This window comes from Mus caroli, chromosome X (assembly GCF_900094665.2).
Source record: "Mus caroli chromosome X, CAROLI_EIJ_v1.1, whole genome shotgun sequence".
Classification (NCBI taxonomy): domain Eukaryota; kingdom Metazoa; phylum Chordata; class Mammalia; order Rodentia; family Muridae; genus Mus; species Mus caroli.
Genome location: NC_034589.1, coordinates 104839901 through 104856619, shown reverse-complemented (window position 1 = coordinate 104856619; position 16719 = coordinate 104839901). Strand labels below are relative to the sequence as shown.

The 16719-nt window shown below is 33.4% G+C and overlaps 1 protein-coding gene across 4 annotated transcripts in view; it reads left to right on the top strand.

Annotated features, from left to right (window-relative positions):
* The window catches only part of Rps6ka6 (ribosomal protein S6 kinase A6), a 140460-nt gene that overhangs the window by 77183 nt on the left and 46558 nt on the right, over window positions 1-16719 (top strand). For 3 of the 4 annotated variants that reach the window (XM_021153084.2, XM_029473708.1, XM_029473709.1), the window contains 4 exons: window positions 3905-3964; window positions 10961-11077; window positions 15146-15227; window positions 16037-16117. In XM_021153084.2, coding sequence (XP_021008743.2) covers window positions 3905-3964; window positions 10961-11077; window positions 15146-15227; window positions 16037-16117 — 340 coding nt within the window. Of the gene's footprint in view, window positions 1-3806; window positions 3817-3904; window positions 3965-10960; window positions 11078-15145; window positions 15228-16036; window positions 16118-16719 lie in introns of those variants that run through there. The other variant, XM_029473710.1, reaches the window with a different exon arrangement.

The following is a 16719-nucleotide window of genomic DNA, read 5'->3' as shown; positions in this document are numbered from 1 at the left end:
GATAGATATATTCTAGGTATTGTGAACATACCTCTAAATTTAGATCTAATTCTAGTTGTTTTAAGTGGAGAAAGAGGAGAGGGAGGTAGAGGAGGAAGAGGAATAGGAACAATGATGATGACGATGATGATGATGATGATGATGAATGACCTTCTCCAGAAGTCAGTACCCATCATGTAGTCTTGAAATGTTATTTGAAAACAAAATTTCATTATTCTATTAGGTTCTTAAGTGTATTTTTAATATCAGGTAGTATATGCTTGCTGGGTGTATTTAGGGGATCCTAGAGACTACTAACTAATAAGTTAACAATACATATTTGTTGTGAAAACTGATGGCTTATATATATTTTGTTTATGAAATTATTAATTTATAACACATATTTCTTACAGTCTCATTGGCATTTTTCTTATTTGTATATCCTTATTTTTTGGTGTTTCCAGACTATTAGAAAATGCTTAAATTATTTTCTGAGAAAATTTAATTAAATTAAAAGTAGTTTTTATTAGACTAATGAGAGCTTGGTTCACTTTTTTAAAATTAAATTCATTTATTCACCTTACAACCTAATATCAGCCCATCCTCTCCTCCTTGTACCCCACCATGTAAGTCCTCTCCCCATTTCCCTTAGAAGGGGAAGCCCCATGCCCTTCCCAGTCCTACCCCCACTCGTGTTTTTTTTTTTAACCATTTAATTCTTTTGTGGTTTTGAGACAATATCTTTATCTTTAATCTTTTTTTAACAGTCCAGTCTTTATCCCCTTCCTGTCCCGCCCTCTGACAGTTCCTCATCTTATTCCTCCTCCCCTGTCTCCAAGAGGATGTCTCCACACCCCCAGTTTTTTTTTTTTTACAATCTTTTTTTTTTTTTTAAATAAAGTTTATTTTCTTATGGCATTTTGAAAGTATTTTTTCACATGAGTGAAAATGACTTGGGTTTTAGTAAGCACCAGTGATTTCTGTGGTGTTTCTTAGAATGAATATTCCTGTATTGAAAACCTGCTCTTTGAAGGTCAACGAGGTAGGAAAAATTAGGTGTTCTGTTTATGAGTGGGATAATTTCCAGGATGCAGTGATGCTTTTTGACTCATCCCAGTTCATTTTATTTCTAGTTCCTCCAGACTAACAGCTTCATGATAAATTAGTCATAAGATGGTATGACTAGGATGTAACCAGTAGCTAGGTAACAGGAACGTCATCTTTTTCTTTTCATGTAGATAATCCTTTTTCTATACATAACTCTTTATGTATAGAGAAATCTGCGAATTTCTCTGTTATAAGAACTTAAGAATCAGGATGCTGTCTTCCTGGATTTGGATTATTTGTTGAAACCTGCTTGTTAATGTCAGATCTATAGCTTGTTTTTTTTTTTAGATACCACATTGCCCAATGTATGGAGATACGATATAAGACAGTGATGTCATATACAGAAATTGGGAACCCTATGAAGAACTGAATTAGAAGGGGGTTGTAACCCCATAGGAAGAAGAACAATATGAACAAAGCAGAACCCCCAGAGCTCTCAGAGTACACATGGTGGGACTCTTGGCTCCAGCTGCATATGTCGCAGAGGATGGCCTTGTTGTGCATCAATGGGAGGAGAGGTCCTTGGACCTATGAAGCTTGATAGATGCCCCAGTATAGGGAAATTGAGAGTGGGGAGGTGGGAGTGGGTGAGTGAGTGGAAGGCTACCCTCATAGAAGCAGGGGGAGGAGGGAAGTGATAGGATGTTTTGGGGAGGGAGGGAAACTGGGAAAGGGGAGATAACATTTGAAATGTAAATGAAGAAAATACCCTATTAAAAAAGAGAACTGATTTAGAATAGCTCCCTAATTAACTTTTATATTGATTATCTATTAATCGTTCTCTTGTAGTTTAACTTTCTAACACTTAGAAATTGACATCTTAGAGTTCACAAATGTCTCTAGAGTCATCTGAGCTGTCAGAAGTATTAGTAGTTCTTCCTTTTTGATGATGTGTAATCTTTTATTGCTTATCCAGGACTATTTGAAGGACACACACATTGTTTCATATTTATGACAGTTACTAATAAAGCTGCTGTGTTTTACACATATGGCTGCTAACACAAGTCTTAAATACATGTTCTTTACTGCTTATTACAGTCTAATTTCTTACTAATGATTAGTCTGAGTTTTGAGTATGGTTAGCATTTTCAGTTATCAAAGAAGTTACTGTATTTTGATGTTATAGTCCTTACATGTACAGATTGTTGTTGAAGCTAGTACTTGCATTAGTTTAAACATAGAATTAAGATGTAATCTACCATAAAAATAAACTGAAAGAAAAAAATCACATGATCATCTTATTAGATGCTGAAAAAGCCTTTGACAAACTCCAACACTCTTTCATGTTAAAAGCATTAGAGAGGTCAAGGATACAAAGCACATACCTAAATATAATGAAAGCAATATACAGCAAACCAAAAGCCAATATTAAATTAAATGGAGTCATACTTGAAGTATTCCCACTAAAATCAGGGACAAGACAAGGATACCCTATTCAATATAATACTCAAAGTTCTAGCTAGAGCAGTAAGATGACAAAAGGAGATCAAGGGGATACAAATTGGCAAAGAAGTCAAGGTATAACTATTTACAGATGATATGATAGGATACATAAGCGACCCCAAAAATTCAACCAGAGCACTCCTACAGCTGATAAACACCTTCAGCAAAGTAGCTAGATACAAAATTAACTCAAAGTAATCAGTAGCCCTCCTTTATACAAATGATAAGCAGTCTGAGAAAGGACTTAGGGAAACAACATAATGTAAACTATCTTGGTGTAACTCTAACCAATAAGTGAAAGGTTTAGATGACAAGAATTTCAAGTCCCTGAAGAGATCGAGGGAGATCTCAGAAGATGGAGAGATTCCCCATGCTCATGGATAGGCTGAATTAATAAAGTGAAACTGACCATCTTACCAAAAGCACTCCTGAGAGCTCATCAGAGTTGTTTTTCAAACTCTGGTGTCTCTCCCTATTGTTACTGCTTAGTCAGAGTTCCAGTATGACTTCTTTATTATTTTAAACAGGATTTTAGTTGGTAATCAGGAAGAGGCTTTAATTCATCCTTCTGTCTGTCCATTCATGAGCATTGATTAAATTCCTTTTCACTTAGACCAATCTGCTATTATTTATTTTGCAGACTCCTCAGATAAGTGAATGACAGACTTTCTCTGTAAAAGGCCAAGCAATAAATATTAACACCTTGTTATAGTGTCTCTGTCACACTTTTAAATTTGCCGTTGTAATATGAAAGCCATCACAGATAGTAAGGAAACAAATGAGTAAGACTGTATTTTAGTAACGTTTATTCAGGAACAGACAGCTAACCTGATTTGGCCCTTGGGTTATAGTTTCTCATCCCTTGATCAAAGTCCTTGGTATATTTAAGTTTTTAAAATTAATGCTTGAATACGTGTAATTTTCCACTAAGCTTTGCATGTAAAAAAAAGTGTCCATAGCTGCTTAAATCTCCTCTAGTGTAAGCTTTGTTCTGTACATTATCTTATGAATTTAAAATTGAGTCATATGAGATTTCCCATTGCACAATCATGTGAAATTGTTCCTATTCTGACTTTCTTTGAATATACTAAATGAATGTCTATGAGATTTATTTATATGTGTAGGGTCATCAGTCATGGCACAAGCTTAATAAATATGTAATGAAACATAAAGCTCTAAAAAGTTAAGGTTTCAAGGACAATGTGTGAACTATATTAACACTTTTCCTTTTCTAAATGCTTTCTTTGGATCCCTTGACATTTTGTTTCTCAGTAACTTGTTTCAATGGTAAGGGAAATGCCTTGGGCTATTTTTTCTTAGTTATTATTATTGTTTTAATACTATTGAACTTCACATTTTGAACATTGTTTTTCAGGTAAATGATCTGAAAATGGTTGATGAGCCAATGGAAGAGGGAGAACCAGTTTCTTGCCGGGTAAGTACTCTTTTTAATTTAGTAAACATTATTTGTACCATATAAAGAAGGTGAATAATTGGGAAGGAGAGAAGCTTTTATCAGTTATAGAATTGTATTTAAGTCAGTTGGTGATAAACGTAAATTTTTTGAGATAATTTTTTGTGGTCCTAGTTGGCCTTAAACTCAGTGTAGCTGAGGCATCCTTGAATTCCTGATGTTCCAACCTCTACCTTCTTGTTTCAGGGATTAGAGGCATGTGCTACCACACCTCATATCTGAAGTTTAAAAATGTAATGTTTTCCTTTTATGCAGGGACTGGGTAAATACTGTATCACAGAGCTCCATTCCTAGTCTGTAGTCCAAGCTCACCTTAAACATGTAACACTTCAGCTTCAGCTCCACAAATGCTAGGATTGCAGGCCTTAGTCATTAAGCCTGGCATGTATGTGGTTTTTCAAAAAACAGCTTTGTTGAAAATACACAGGCAAAGGAATCAGCAGTTATAAAATATACAGGCCATAGGAATCAGCAGTGTGAACAAATGGTATTTTTACTTGTTAGTACATAAGAAATGTGGGTATTTAAATGCAGTGTTCTCTGGATTAAACTTAAAGAGATTAACTTTAGAATAAAAAGGAGATCTATCTTTGACAAAATTGGACTATAAAAATAGCTTGAAATATTTACAGTCTATTTTCTAGCTATCAGAAAGGATGGAATATATGGCATTTCAGAAGTCCCTGACTAGTTTTCAACAGTGCTTAACTATTAGGTCATTGTATTTAAGGCCTATGTAAAAGACTTAATTTATAAGATCTCTATTTGGGGAAAAGTATTCTTAAGATTTTATGGAAGATCAACGAATGTAGGTACTTCTATTAATATTATTTCATAGTTACCATCTTTATAGATATTTTCATAGCCTTATTTTTTTATTTAGAAGGAACTTCAAATACATTATTCTTTTAACTTTAGAGAAGTTTTATCTTTTAGCAGGTAGGTAAGACCGGTAAATATTAGAATCTCTCTCCTGTTAGGTTACTGAATTGTATAGATATGAGTACCATTCTTATTTAGTTGTTGTAGTTAATGTCAGGAAATCCCTTATAAAACATCTCCATCAGTAAATTAATCTCATATCGAAACCCGCAGAGGTATTTGAATTGAGTTTAAGACTGTCCTTTGAAATGTTCTTTGTTACTAACTCACTAGACAGTGACTTTGAAACATCCCTTTGAGTTGAGGTTGACAAGATGATAGGTATGACATCACTTTGATATTTGCAATTTAGTAACATTTTAATATCAGTTATATTTTAATTTTGAGAATAATAAAATATATCAATATCAACACCTAAAAATATATAGATAATATGAACCTTAAAGGGCATAGTGATATTTATCTTGCTATTTTCTAAAAGATAAGGATTATAAGTATCTACAAAAGGCATTGGAGAAGAATGGGTCATGATTTTGCAATAATCAGCAAGGAAACACAAGCTCTGTGCTACAGGACATAAAAGCATGTAGATCCATATATACAGAGGCACATATATATTGTGTATATGTATAGTTAACACAAAGTTGAGGATATAAACGTATAGGGTATCATATATTTGCCCACAACCCCCTTGTATTGGTTTTACAAGATAGGGTTTTACTATGTAGCCGTGACTGTCCTGGAACTCACTCTGCACATCAGACTGGCCTCAAACTCAGAGATCTACTGACCTCTGCTTCCTGAGTGTTGAGACCAAAGGTGTGTGCTACCACCATCCAGCTGATACTTGCCTTTCTAATTTTAATATGAAAATATACTTTTAAGTAGGAAGACATTTGATATACATAGTGCTAGATACAAATATGACTTGCATACTGTCGATCTCAGATTGTATAGAAATTTGATTTGTTTTATGAACCAATCTTAAAATCCTGTTCTTTAAGTTGATTGATAAAACACTCAGTTTGTATCTATAAAACTACAGAGAATAAGGATGCCATGTGAATTTATCACTGTTTATAATGGTTTTAATGTAGAATAAAGAGCTATGCTTATGTACTTCAGTCGATTGTTTATAGCTATTTTTGTGGTTGACTTTTTGTCATTTTAAAATAGTGTGGGATTGTAGATGCTGGTGTTCAATGTATTGATTTTTTTAAAGGTTGTTCTTTAAATATGAACCTGAGGGGCTGAGAATATAACTCAGGGTAAATATATGCTATTATTCTAAATCATTGTGTTTCATCCCCAGTACTACACGCATGCGTACAGTTGCAGGCATGCATGCACTCACACACAAAACTGGATTACTATTATTGCCTATGTGGCCTAAAACTATTTTGTGTTTGAGTCATTTAGAGATCTAAGTTACTCTGTCTCACTTATTGGTACCTTAGACTTTCACATTCACTAGATATCTTTTATTCAGTTAAAAGAAGTAAAATTTAATAAAATGTTTCTCAGACTCTCTAAATATCTGGTGTAGATAAAAGGTTTCTGATATAACATTTTACCACATAGTCCTCTGCTTCTAACATTGTCAAAACTAATAAAAATAAGCACTTTTTCTCCATTTGCTGATGGCTGACATGAATTACCTTCATACATGCTGTCAGAATGAGCATAGCTATATGTATTGGTAGTTTGTGATTTGTTTGTTTATTTTAAATATATGATATTTTAGATTCATTTATTTTATGTGCATGAGTGTTTTTGCCTGTATGCATGTGTGTGTGGATCATGGGCATGCCCTTGGAAGTTAGGAGAGTATCAATTCCTATGGAGCTGGAATTACAGATTGCTGTTGCATACCATGTGGGTGCTGGGAATTGAACCCAAGTCCTTTGCAAGAATAAGTGCTCTTAACTACCAAGCCATCTATCCAGTCTGATTTATGTGTTTTATATTTACTTTTTAAAGCTTCATAAAATAATTCTTCTTTAATGCTAACAATGCCTTAGGGATTTTAAAGGATGTTTTTTGGTTGTGAGCCTAACCTTTAATGGCTGAGACATCTCTCCAGCACTTAAAGGAGTTTTTTTTTTTTTTTAACAGTTAGATACCTTGTTGATTCCACTCCTACAAAGTAACATATTTAGTTTCTAAGTTTATTTTTATTAATCAGAAATATAAATGTCATGTTTAACTAAAAATACACTTTAAAACTCCTAATTAATTTCTCCATATTTTAGCTCCAAATTTCAAAATTTAAAAACCATGTTTGAAATATGTCTCATACAAATTCTTTCAAAAAGTCACTTTTACATATGTTTAATTTAAATGAACATAAATCATTAGATAGATACAGAGTATTTCAAGCCTGTAATATGTGCTTCATTTGTAGATTTTGCTTCTCTGTTTTCATTTGTGTTCCTTTTGGGGAACATTGAAGACCGAATCTAGGGACTCGTGCCTGCTAGGAAGGTGCTAGTATTCTACTAGAGACCCAGCCCTACTTTGACTTTTTATTTTCAGATACAAGCTCACTAAATTATTCAGGTTGGCCTTGAACTCACTCAGGCTAGTTTTGATTTACTTGTCATCTTGGTTTACCCTAGTGTGTAGATGGGGTTACAGGCCTATGACCCTGAGCTAGTTTGCCTTTCTATTTTCATGGATATTAAGTCTTGCTGTTCTTTAGTATTTTGTTTTCTTGCAGTTCAAGTAATCAATTTTCTTTCTCTTCAATGTCCCTTCTTTAAAAATCTCAAAAACTTTTGTTCTAGAAGTGTAAAAACTTCTTTGATGAACAATCACTACTCAATACTCTTAGACAAATACTATTAGGTGGAGTTTTTACTTCTTGAAAAGATGATGAAATAAGTCCAGTAACTTAATTTTATAGAAATTTTGTCTTTCTTTAAAGATCCCTATGTGATTGAGATCTGATAAAGGTTTCATTTCCATTTTTATAGAAGAGGAAACAAAGACTGATATAATTAGAATAAATCACCCTAAGTAAGAATGAGTTTGCTGCCATCCTTTAATTATTAATCATCAGTATAAATTTTGCAATAAGTATTCTGTGCTTATTTGCCAATGTATTCATTATTTTGATGTATTTAATTCAAGCTAGTAGTACATAGTTATTTGCATTATTATTATTGTTAGCCTTTGTTCAAACAATGTTGATATCTGGTATGACCTTCAGTGACATATTATTCTCTACATGTTCTCCACATGTATTTCAGCAAAATGGTTTATTTGAATTTTACGTTTTTTTGGTTTTGTTTTGGTTTTGTTTTTAGTGTGGTGGTGGTGGTTGTTGTGGTGGTGGCAGTGGTGGTGGTTCTCCCTCCTCCTCCTCCTCCTCCTCTTCTTCCTCTTCCTCTTCTTCCTCCTTCTTGATTTGTTGTTGTTGTTTTACCAAAATAGCCTTTCTGCCTTGAAATAAAACAAATGCTTGAATAGATGGATGCTACATCATTACATAAAGCCTAGTATATTTCAGTCTTAGACATCCATCTTTGGTTAGCCTTTTGTTCTATAGTCTTGTGAAGCTGCTGTGTTTGAGTTTTAATAGATTGCTACTAGATTGTTGTCATTTCCTTTTCATTCTAAAGGCTGATTTCCTCTCCAGAAACAAATCACTTGTCAAGTGAATGAAGCAGTAGTGTATTTGATTTAATTGTTTTGCGCTTACCAATGCTTTTTTTCTAGTGTGCATTTCTAGTGCATTTGTGGCTTTCTTTATTCAAACCAAAAATGACCAGAATATAGAACTTGAGGTTGAGTCTTTCAAAATTTTTCTTTATATTGAATATATTTTAGAGATTTGGAGAAATATCTAACACTGTACTCATTTATGCCTCAGATTTACCATTTAATGTGAAAAGTATAGTGAACTCTGGAAGTTATTAAGTTTCTATTTTTCAATAACAACTTGATTTTCACACATCAACTCAGAGTAGGTACTGTATTTATTTTCTAGGACTGCCCTAACAAAGGACCACAAACTGAGTGTCCTGTCAGAAATTAATTTTCTCACAGTTATGGACTTCTATTAAGTCTGACATCAAGGTGTTGGCAAGATTGATTTTCCTAAGGGCTTTCTCTTGGGTTTGTAGATAGTTTCTTATTGCACACATCTTCCTCTGTGTGTGTGTGTGTGTGTGTGTGTGTGTGTGTGTGTGTGTGTTTTCATTGGCTTTTTAAAAACCATTATCATCAGTCATTTTAGATTAAGGCACAGCCATAAGTTATTATTTTATCATAATTATCTTCTTAAATGTCCCAGTTCAACATAGCTGGTTTGAAAGGACTCAATTCAGCCTGTCATAAACATCTTTTCCTTTTGTTTCTCTGAAGGGAGGATATTGTGTTTCTAAAAAAGTTACCTTCAAATATGAATTTTATCTTTGTGTCTCCAGGACTTGGTAATATAGAATATTAGCTAGGAAATATTGTGTTGAACTAGTGAATAATTAAATCATATGGTACATGATTATATTCTAACCTAACACATCACAATTTCTACTGGAGTAGAGAAATTTTGATACATTTATTACAAGGTTAAGTTTAGTATACATTTACACAATTACATTGATGAAAATGAATCTACTGTATTCCTAGTTCTATTATATAATAAATATAATTGAATATAAAATATATTTTTGATTACACATAACATAGATATATACATATATTCTACTTTTGTAAACTTAAAAATACAGCAGTTTGAGGACTGAGGCTGTAACTCAGGAGTAGAGAGCTTGCTCCTATGCATAGTACCTTAGCCCTATTAATTGCATACACACACACACACATACACACACACCTTTAAAATATACATACTGAATTTTAATATTTTTTTATTTTATTAAAAGACTAAGAAACTTGCTTTATAGGTTAATCTATTTTTGTTTATTAAAGCATGCTTTAGGTCATTGACTATATAAAAGGATTTGTTCTATTTTAATGTATAAGGCATCCATTAATATTCTTTCAGAATTATTAATCCTTTCTAACTGATTTATGTAGAGACCACAAATACTTAGAATTAGAAGTCCTCTACTGATATACTTCTCTTAAAAGTGAATGTCTGACTTTTCTGTGTCATTGATGTTATGTTAATGTCAAGGTGTCTAGTTCATTGGGGCCATTCTCTGGTCCACGTTAACCATAGCCAACATTGATTGATTAACCAAAGAATCAAAGAGCCAATGGATAAAGAACATTTGACTTTAGACATTACAGAACTGAAGTTTTGAGTGTATTGATTTTGTTTTCTAGACAATGAAAGGGTTAGCTCAGAGATTATTTCTTTAGTTTTGCTATTTTGTGATATGGAGTTCATGTGGATTTAAAAAAATAAAAATTCTGTTAGCTATTGTCCCTTTCCATAGGGACTAGAATTACAACTCAGTTGAGTGTAATTTTAAACCTGAGAGGAGTCTTCTATTATGGGGTAGAAATACTATCTGGGAGGATTTCTTTCTTTCTCACCTATATGATAGGAGACTTGTATATAGATTATATTCAAATTAATTAAGGTTCATGGCTTGGGAACATTTTGAGTTCATAAATCATATTTTTATGATTTTGCTTTGCATTGATCTGACTAGTTAGATATTAAAATGCTTAAGAATAGAGTAAAATAGTATTTTAAAGGACTTTTGTGATTTTTATGTTTGCAGTCTCATAATCTGCAAGGATTTATCTTTACTTTCTCTGTGTCTCTGTCTCTTAAGCTACACTTTAGTGGGGATTGTCAACAGTTTGAGGCCCATCTGATCCACATAGCAAGTTCCAGTCTATCTGGGTAGACATAGCAAGACTCTGCCTCAAAAAAACAAATAAAAACCCACAAGAAAGGAAAGTATATCTGTGTGATGTCAGGAGATGAGACTATCAATAGTCCATAAAACAAAGTGCTTGCCTTACGGAATTTATTACTGCATAACTTATGGTGTGATTTTGTTGTTGTTGTTGTTGACTTGAAATGGAACTAATCAGAAGATGTTGGAACTGTGCATGAATATGATTTGGATTTTGTTTTTGTCTTTGTTTTATTAGCGGGAAGAATTGGTTAAGGAGATACCTATTACNCAGCATGTTAAAGAAGGATACGAGAAAGCAGATCCCGCACAGTTTGACTTGCTCAAGGTTCTTGGTCAGGGATCTTTTGGAAAGGTAATAAATACTTTTTCTACATTTGTTTTTCTTGATATTTAACAAAAATGTGTATACACATGTACAAATCATTTCTATGGGTCTCAAAGGATGCACAGGAAGGTGACTCTTTAGTTTTATGTGTTTTATTTCTGTTTTTCTTCAGATTTCTTTATACTGTTCTATAGCAGTCAAGGTTTTCTAACCCCCTGAGCTTATATTACTCTGTGTAAAAAACATGGCATGTCCTTTGTTGGTTGTCTAAATTATTTACTTGGTTCTTACAAAGATATTTTTATGGGTTTTTTTTGTGAATTTTTTTTCCTGGTCATTGTTGTCTCTGTTACTCAGCTCTGCATGAAAATTTAGAATTTAGGCTATAATTCATGTGTGGACTCATAAGCTAACTCATCATCTCTTACAGCAAAGTAGAACTAGCATTAGGTGATTTAGAAATCATGAACAATTCTTGTTTTGAAGAATCTTTGAGAAAATTAATTCATATAGTCATTGTATTTGATTATTATTTGGTAATGATTCTTAGAAATGAAGTATATGAATATGGATCCTGAATCTTGTGTACCTTTAATCTAATGAAAATTACTGAATTCATACAATAAGTAGCTGTTAGAAAGACAGAAATAATCACTACTTCTGGGAAAGAAAGAAAATCATCACAATAGCTGAGCTCTACTTACAAAGAGCAAAAATAAGGCAATCAGGCAGTGAAAACAGTGATGAAGACATTTGCAAGGAAAGAGATTTACTGAGTGTGTCAGTAGTTTTATGAAATGTACTGGTGAATATAAACTAGACATTGATAATTTGAATATAGTCTGGTACCTATATGATATAGGATATATAACAAACATAGAAATATATATAGGACAGAAAGACAAATAGAGATGGCTTTGTCAATGCATGATGTAAGGTAAGTATCAAAGACGATCTTGGTTGTCAGCTTTACACACCTGAAAAATGGAACCTCAGTTGAAACACTGCATCCATCAGTTTAGCCTGTGGGCCTATTTGTAAGGTATTATCTTAATTGATGCTTGGTGTAGGAAGACCTAGCACACTGTGGGTGGTACCATACCTGGCTGGCTAGGTGAGTCTGGTCTGTATAAAGAAGGTGGCTGAACAGGCTGGAGGAAGTATGCCAGTGAGCAGCATTCCTACATGGTCTATGCTTTATTTCTTGCCTTGGCTTCTCTCCATGGACTGTAATGTGTAAGCCAAATAAACCCTTTAACCCTCAAGTTGTTTTTGTCATGGTATCTATTACAGCAGCAGAAAACAGTCAGACAGGGATGGAAACCAAAATTAGGAGGCTCTATTGAGAAGTTGCTGGTGTTTGTAGATGAAGTATAATAAAAGTAACTTGTAAATTAGGTATATATATATTCTATAAAATTTTAGTTTTAATGTTTCTGAGAGTATATATTAACTTAGAAGAACAGAGATGAAGTTTTTATATCAAATTAATAAATGCTTAAATATTTGACAAATGATTCCACAGAAACATTTCAAGTTATTAAAAGTTTTGTTATACATCTTCATCTGTGAGTTTATTTCTTGCTTTGTCTCATAAAAGATTTAAGAATTCCATAGATAAATAACAATGGAAATTCAAAGCAAATAGCGTAAGTTATACGTGCTGCTGTTTGCCTGTAACCCTAGCATATTGGCTGCTGAGGAAGAAGGCTGCTTTTTGAGGTTAAGCCTAGCCTGGGGGCCACCGAGTGGTTTGAGCCTAGCTTGGGTACATGAGACCCATTCTCAAACAAATCCAAACATCGAAGGGAGGATAAAGCCCAAAACAAGACAAAAAGCTAGTGGCAATAGAGACAGAAACGGAAATAATAGAGTAGGAAGGATTACACAAAGCCGAGAATTACACATTGTTATTTACAAATGTACATTGGGCCTGAAAGTCTAAGCAGGCCAGAAATGACATTGGCAACCACTATAAAGAAATACATTAATAGTAACAATATCTGTTAGGTAGAAACCCATTAAACAGATAAGATAAACTTTTATTATTGATCTTCATAAAGAAAATAATATATAACAAAATGGTTATTTTTTCAAGAACATTTTTATTTGAAATGAAGCACTATTCTATTAAAAAAAGTTGTATGTTTAGTCATTAAATTTATAGAACACTTTGTATAGGAATTTTGTTTTAGCAAATAGATCATTGAAACCCCCTTTAAATCCATACTACTAAGATACAAAATAGTGAGGTTTATGTAGTTTATCAACCAAAAAATATTTAGAAGGTAGTTTTTGTTTTGCTTCTTAGGATGTGAACATACTTGCTTGTCAGTATTGCATCATTTATGTAGGCATTGTGTGGGTGTGACTTGCTATATGGTGAGCATATTCAGGAATTTGGCCAAGGCTGTGAATCAGATTAGTGTAGGCCCAATTCCAAGAAACTTTGGGCTGTACAGACTTACTTAAGTATAAGCAATAGGAGTTTTAGATCATGTAGTTTTATGACATTAAATGTTTTAGTCTATTTAATGGGAACAAAATTCTACTAATGCCAAAGTCATATAAAACTGCACATTAATAAAACAAGGTTTGCCGGGCGTGGTGGTGCGCGCCTTTAATCCCAGCACTCGGGAGGCAGAGGCAGGTGGATTTCTGAGTTCAAGGCCAGCCTGGTCTACAAAGTGAGTTCCAGGACAGCCAAGGCTATACTATAGAGAGAAACCCTGTCTTGGAAAAAAAAATAAAACAAGGTTTAATGAAATGAAGATTAGAAACAATTCAAATAAAAAGTCATATGAAGCAGAATTGATTCATTCAGATGATTAAAAAAATGAAAAATAAGATATTTAAGCTCACTTGATAACATTAGGATTTATTGTTCACATTTTTATTGAGATACTTTACCATCATGATTAATTTTACCTGGCAGGTAAGTATTGCCTCTTATTATTCTTTGTTATAAAATAAAATGCCCGGAACTTCTAAAACAAATGAGTATTTATGGCAATAGCATTTTCTGGTCTTTATTAAGGACTCACACCTATGTTTGATTTTGTTACTAATCTCTTGAATCACAAAATTTTGTATGTCCCACAAAGCTTGTCTACTTGTATTATATTCACAGTTTGATTTAATGAATTAAGTAAAATGTGAGCAAATATAAAGTGCCTAATTATAAATTATAGTATAACTACATTTATATGTATTTTATAACAGAGAATATAAGGGCAAAAAATATATATAATTAGTGCACAGAAAGCAAAAATGTCTTCAAGTTTGGAGGGAATACTAGTGGGGATAGAGAAGGATTTGGAGGGGAGTTAGTGGATGGGTGGGCTTGATCCAGATACATTATAATCTCAAAAAACGGGAATGATTTCATTTCATGATTTAGTTTTTTGAGATGTACATTCCTTTGTTATCTTCTGCCAGCTGTAATATTTTCTTCTTCCTTTAAGTAACTTAATACAGCTCGACCAAGCTTAACAAACAAATAGTATAAGAACCAGGGGTTGGGGAACACTACTATGAAACTATTTTCTGGATATGACAAAATTGATCCATACATGAACTTATAGGAACTGTGGTTTTCAGTTTAAGACTTGCTCCAGATCAAGTCAGTCAAAATTCCATGGGGATGGAGTTGGGAGGGTGTTGGCATTCTCATCGTAGGCCCTAAACTCTAGTAGCTAGAAGCACTACTAATAGGCTAAGTTCTTTTTTTTTAAAGATTTTATTTATTATATGTAAGTACACTGTAGCTGTCTTCAGACACTCCAGAAGAGGGCGCCAGATCTCGTTGCGGATGGTTGTGAGCCACCATGTGGTTGCTGGGATTTGAACTCTGGACCTTCGGAAGAGCAGTCGGGTGCTCTTACCCACTGAGCCATCTCACCAGCCCTAAGTTCTTTATTAAAAGAAAATATAGCATTGGGAGAAATGATGGAGTTAGAACATACTGGGGAGAATAGGGGTATATATAATCAGAATACATTGTATGAAATTCACAGGAATAAATAAGAAAATATATTTAAAAATGGTAAAGTGGCTTGAACTGTAAAATTCACATAAAAATATTTCCTCTGTTAGGTTTTTCTTGTTAGAAAGAAGACTGGTCCTGATGCTGGGCAGCTCTATGCAATGAAGGTGTTAAGAAAAGCTTCTTTGAAAGGTATGGAATTAGAAAGTTTATTAGAATAGAATTTAGCAAAACTTGTTTTAAAAGTATGCTGCATATGCTTATAAGAAGAGTAGTTGTAAGGGAGTTGCCTTTAGCATTGTTAAGACAGTCTTCTAGTTAACAACTGATACTTCTGGGGTCCTCTATTGTTGTATAACAATTGCTTGAATTTGTATCTGAATAAAAATTTAATATCAGAAAGTGTAACATTTTATTCAGTTTAGTCTGAAGTTAAACATTTTTTTAATCTTTTTTTCTTTCAACATCTTTATTTTTTACCTTTTGTCTGGGTGTTGCACATTAAGAAAGCACAACTGCCCCCCACAATTATATATACTGTCTTCCAGACTTATAATATTAATACTGGCCCTGATATATTACAAACCTATAATCCTAGCTCTAGAGAGGTGGAGTTCAAGATTATCCTTCCCTGTATACCATATTTAAGATCAGCATGGACTTCATAAAACCCAGGGAGGGAAGGACTGAGGGACAGAGGGATGGAGGGAGAAACAGACAGACAGAGACAGACAGAGAAGGGACAAAGAGAAAGAACACAAAGAATAGTATTAAGTTCAGTTTTACTTCACATGAAAACTTAAAGAAATACGTATTAACCAAATATGCCACTTTAGCTTGTCTCTAGATTTAAACTAAATCTGGTGGTTGTCTAGGAATGTATAGACTTAATTCAATTGTTTACTTATGAAATTTTTTATATGTTTATATTTTGGTTGGCAAATGACAGATCATTACTAAGATTATGAATAAGTATAACATTTCAGTCCTTATGATTTTAGTTCGAGACCGTGTTCGCACGAAGATGGAGAGGGATATCCTGGTGGAAGTAAATCATCCATTTATCGTCAAACTGCACTATGGTAAGCAACCCTTTTAGTTATGCAATTAGAGAACTGTAAATCTTTCAGATACTATTATAAATGTTTTGTAATATATTCAGCAATATAAAATATACCTGAAATATGGATTCATAGCTAACTTTTAATTGAACTCATTGTCTTAAGTAGATTAACTTAATTAAGGTAGCATGATAATGTCTTCCAAAATCCCACCAAGTATTAGGGAGGGAGTCTTGAAGTCTCACAAGGTGGCTGATGAACTCTTGGCAATTGACAGCTGTTGGTAGAGTCAGTTTTCTTCAGCAATGCAGTCTCTTAAAGAGTATCCTCCATGCTTCAGTAGATGGCCCTACACCCATGCTCATACTAGTAACTCTATGTGAACCCGAAACTTCAAATGAGCGCATAAAATTGGGAGGCAGTATTGGCTATGAGAGGAATTGGAAGGAAGGAAATGAGGGTAAGTTTGTTCTAAACACATATGCATATATGAAATTCACAAAGAATAAAAATGGAGAAAATGTAGTATTTCTAGATGAGATAAAGGAATATCTCCAGTGATCATAGGCTACTATGATAATTTATATAAAATATTCAGATGTTTATTTACAGGGATAGTATTT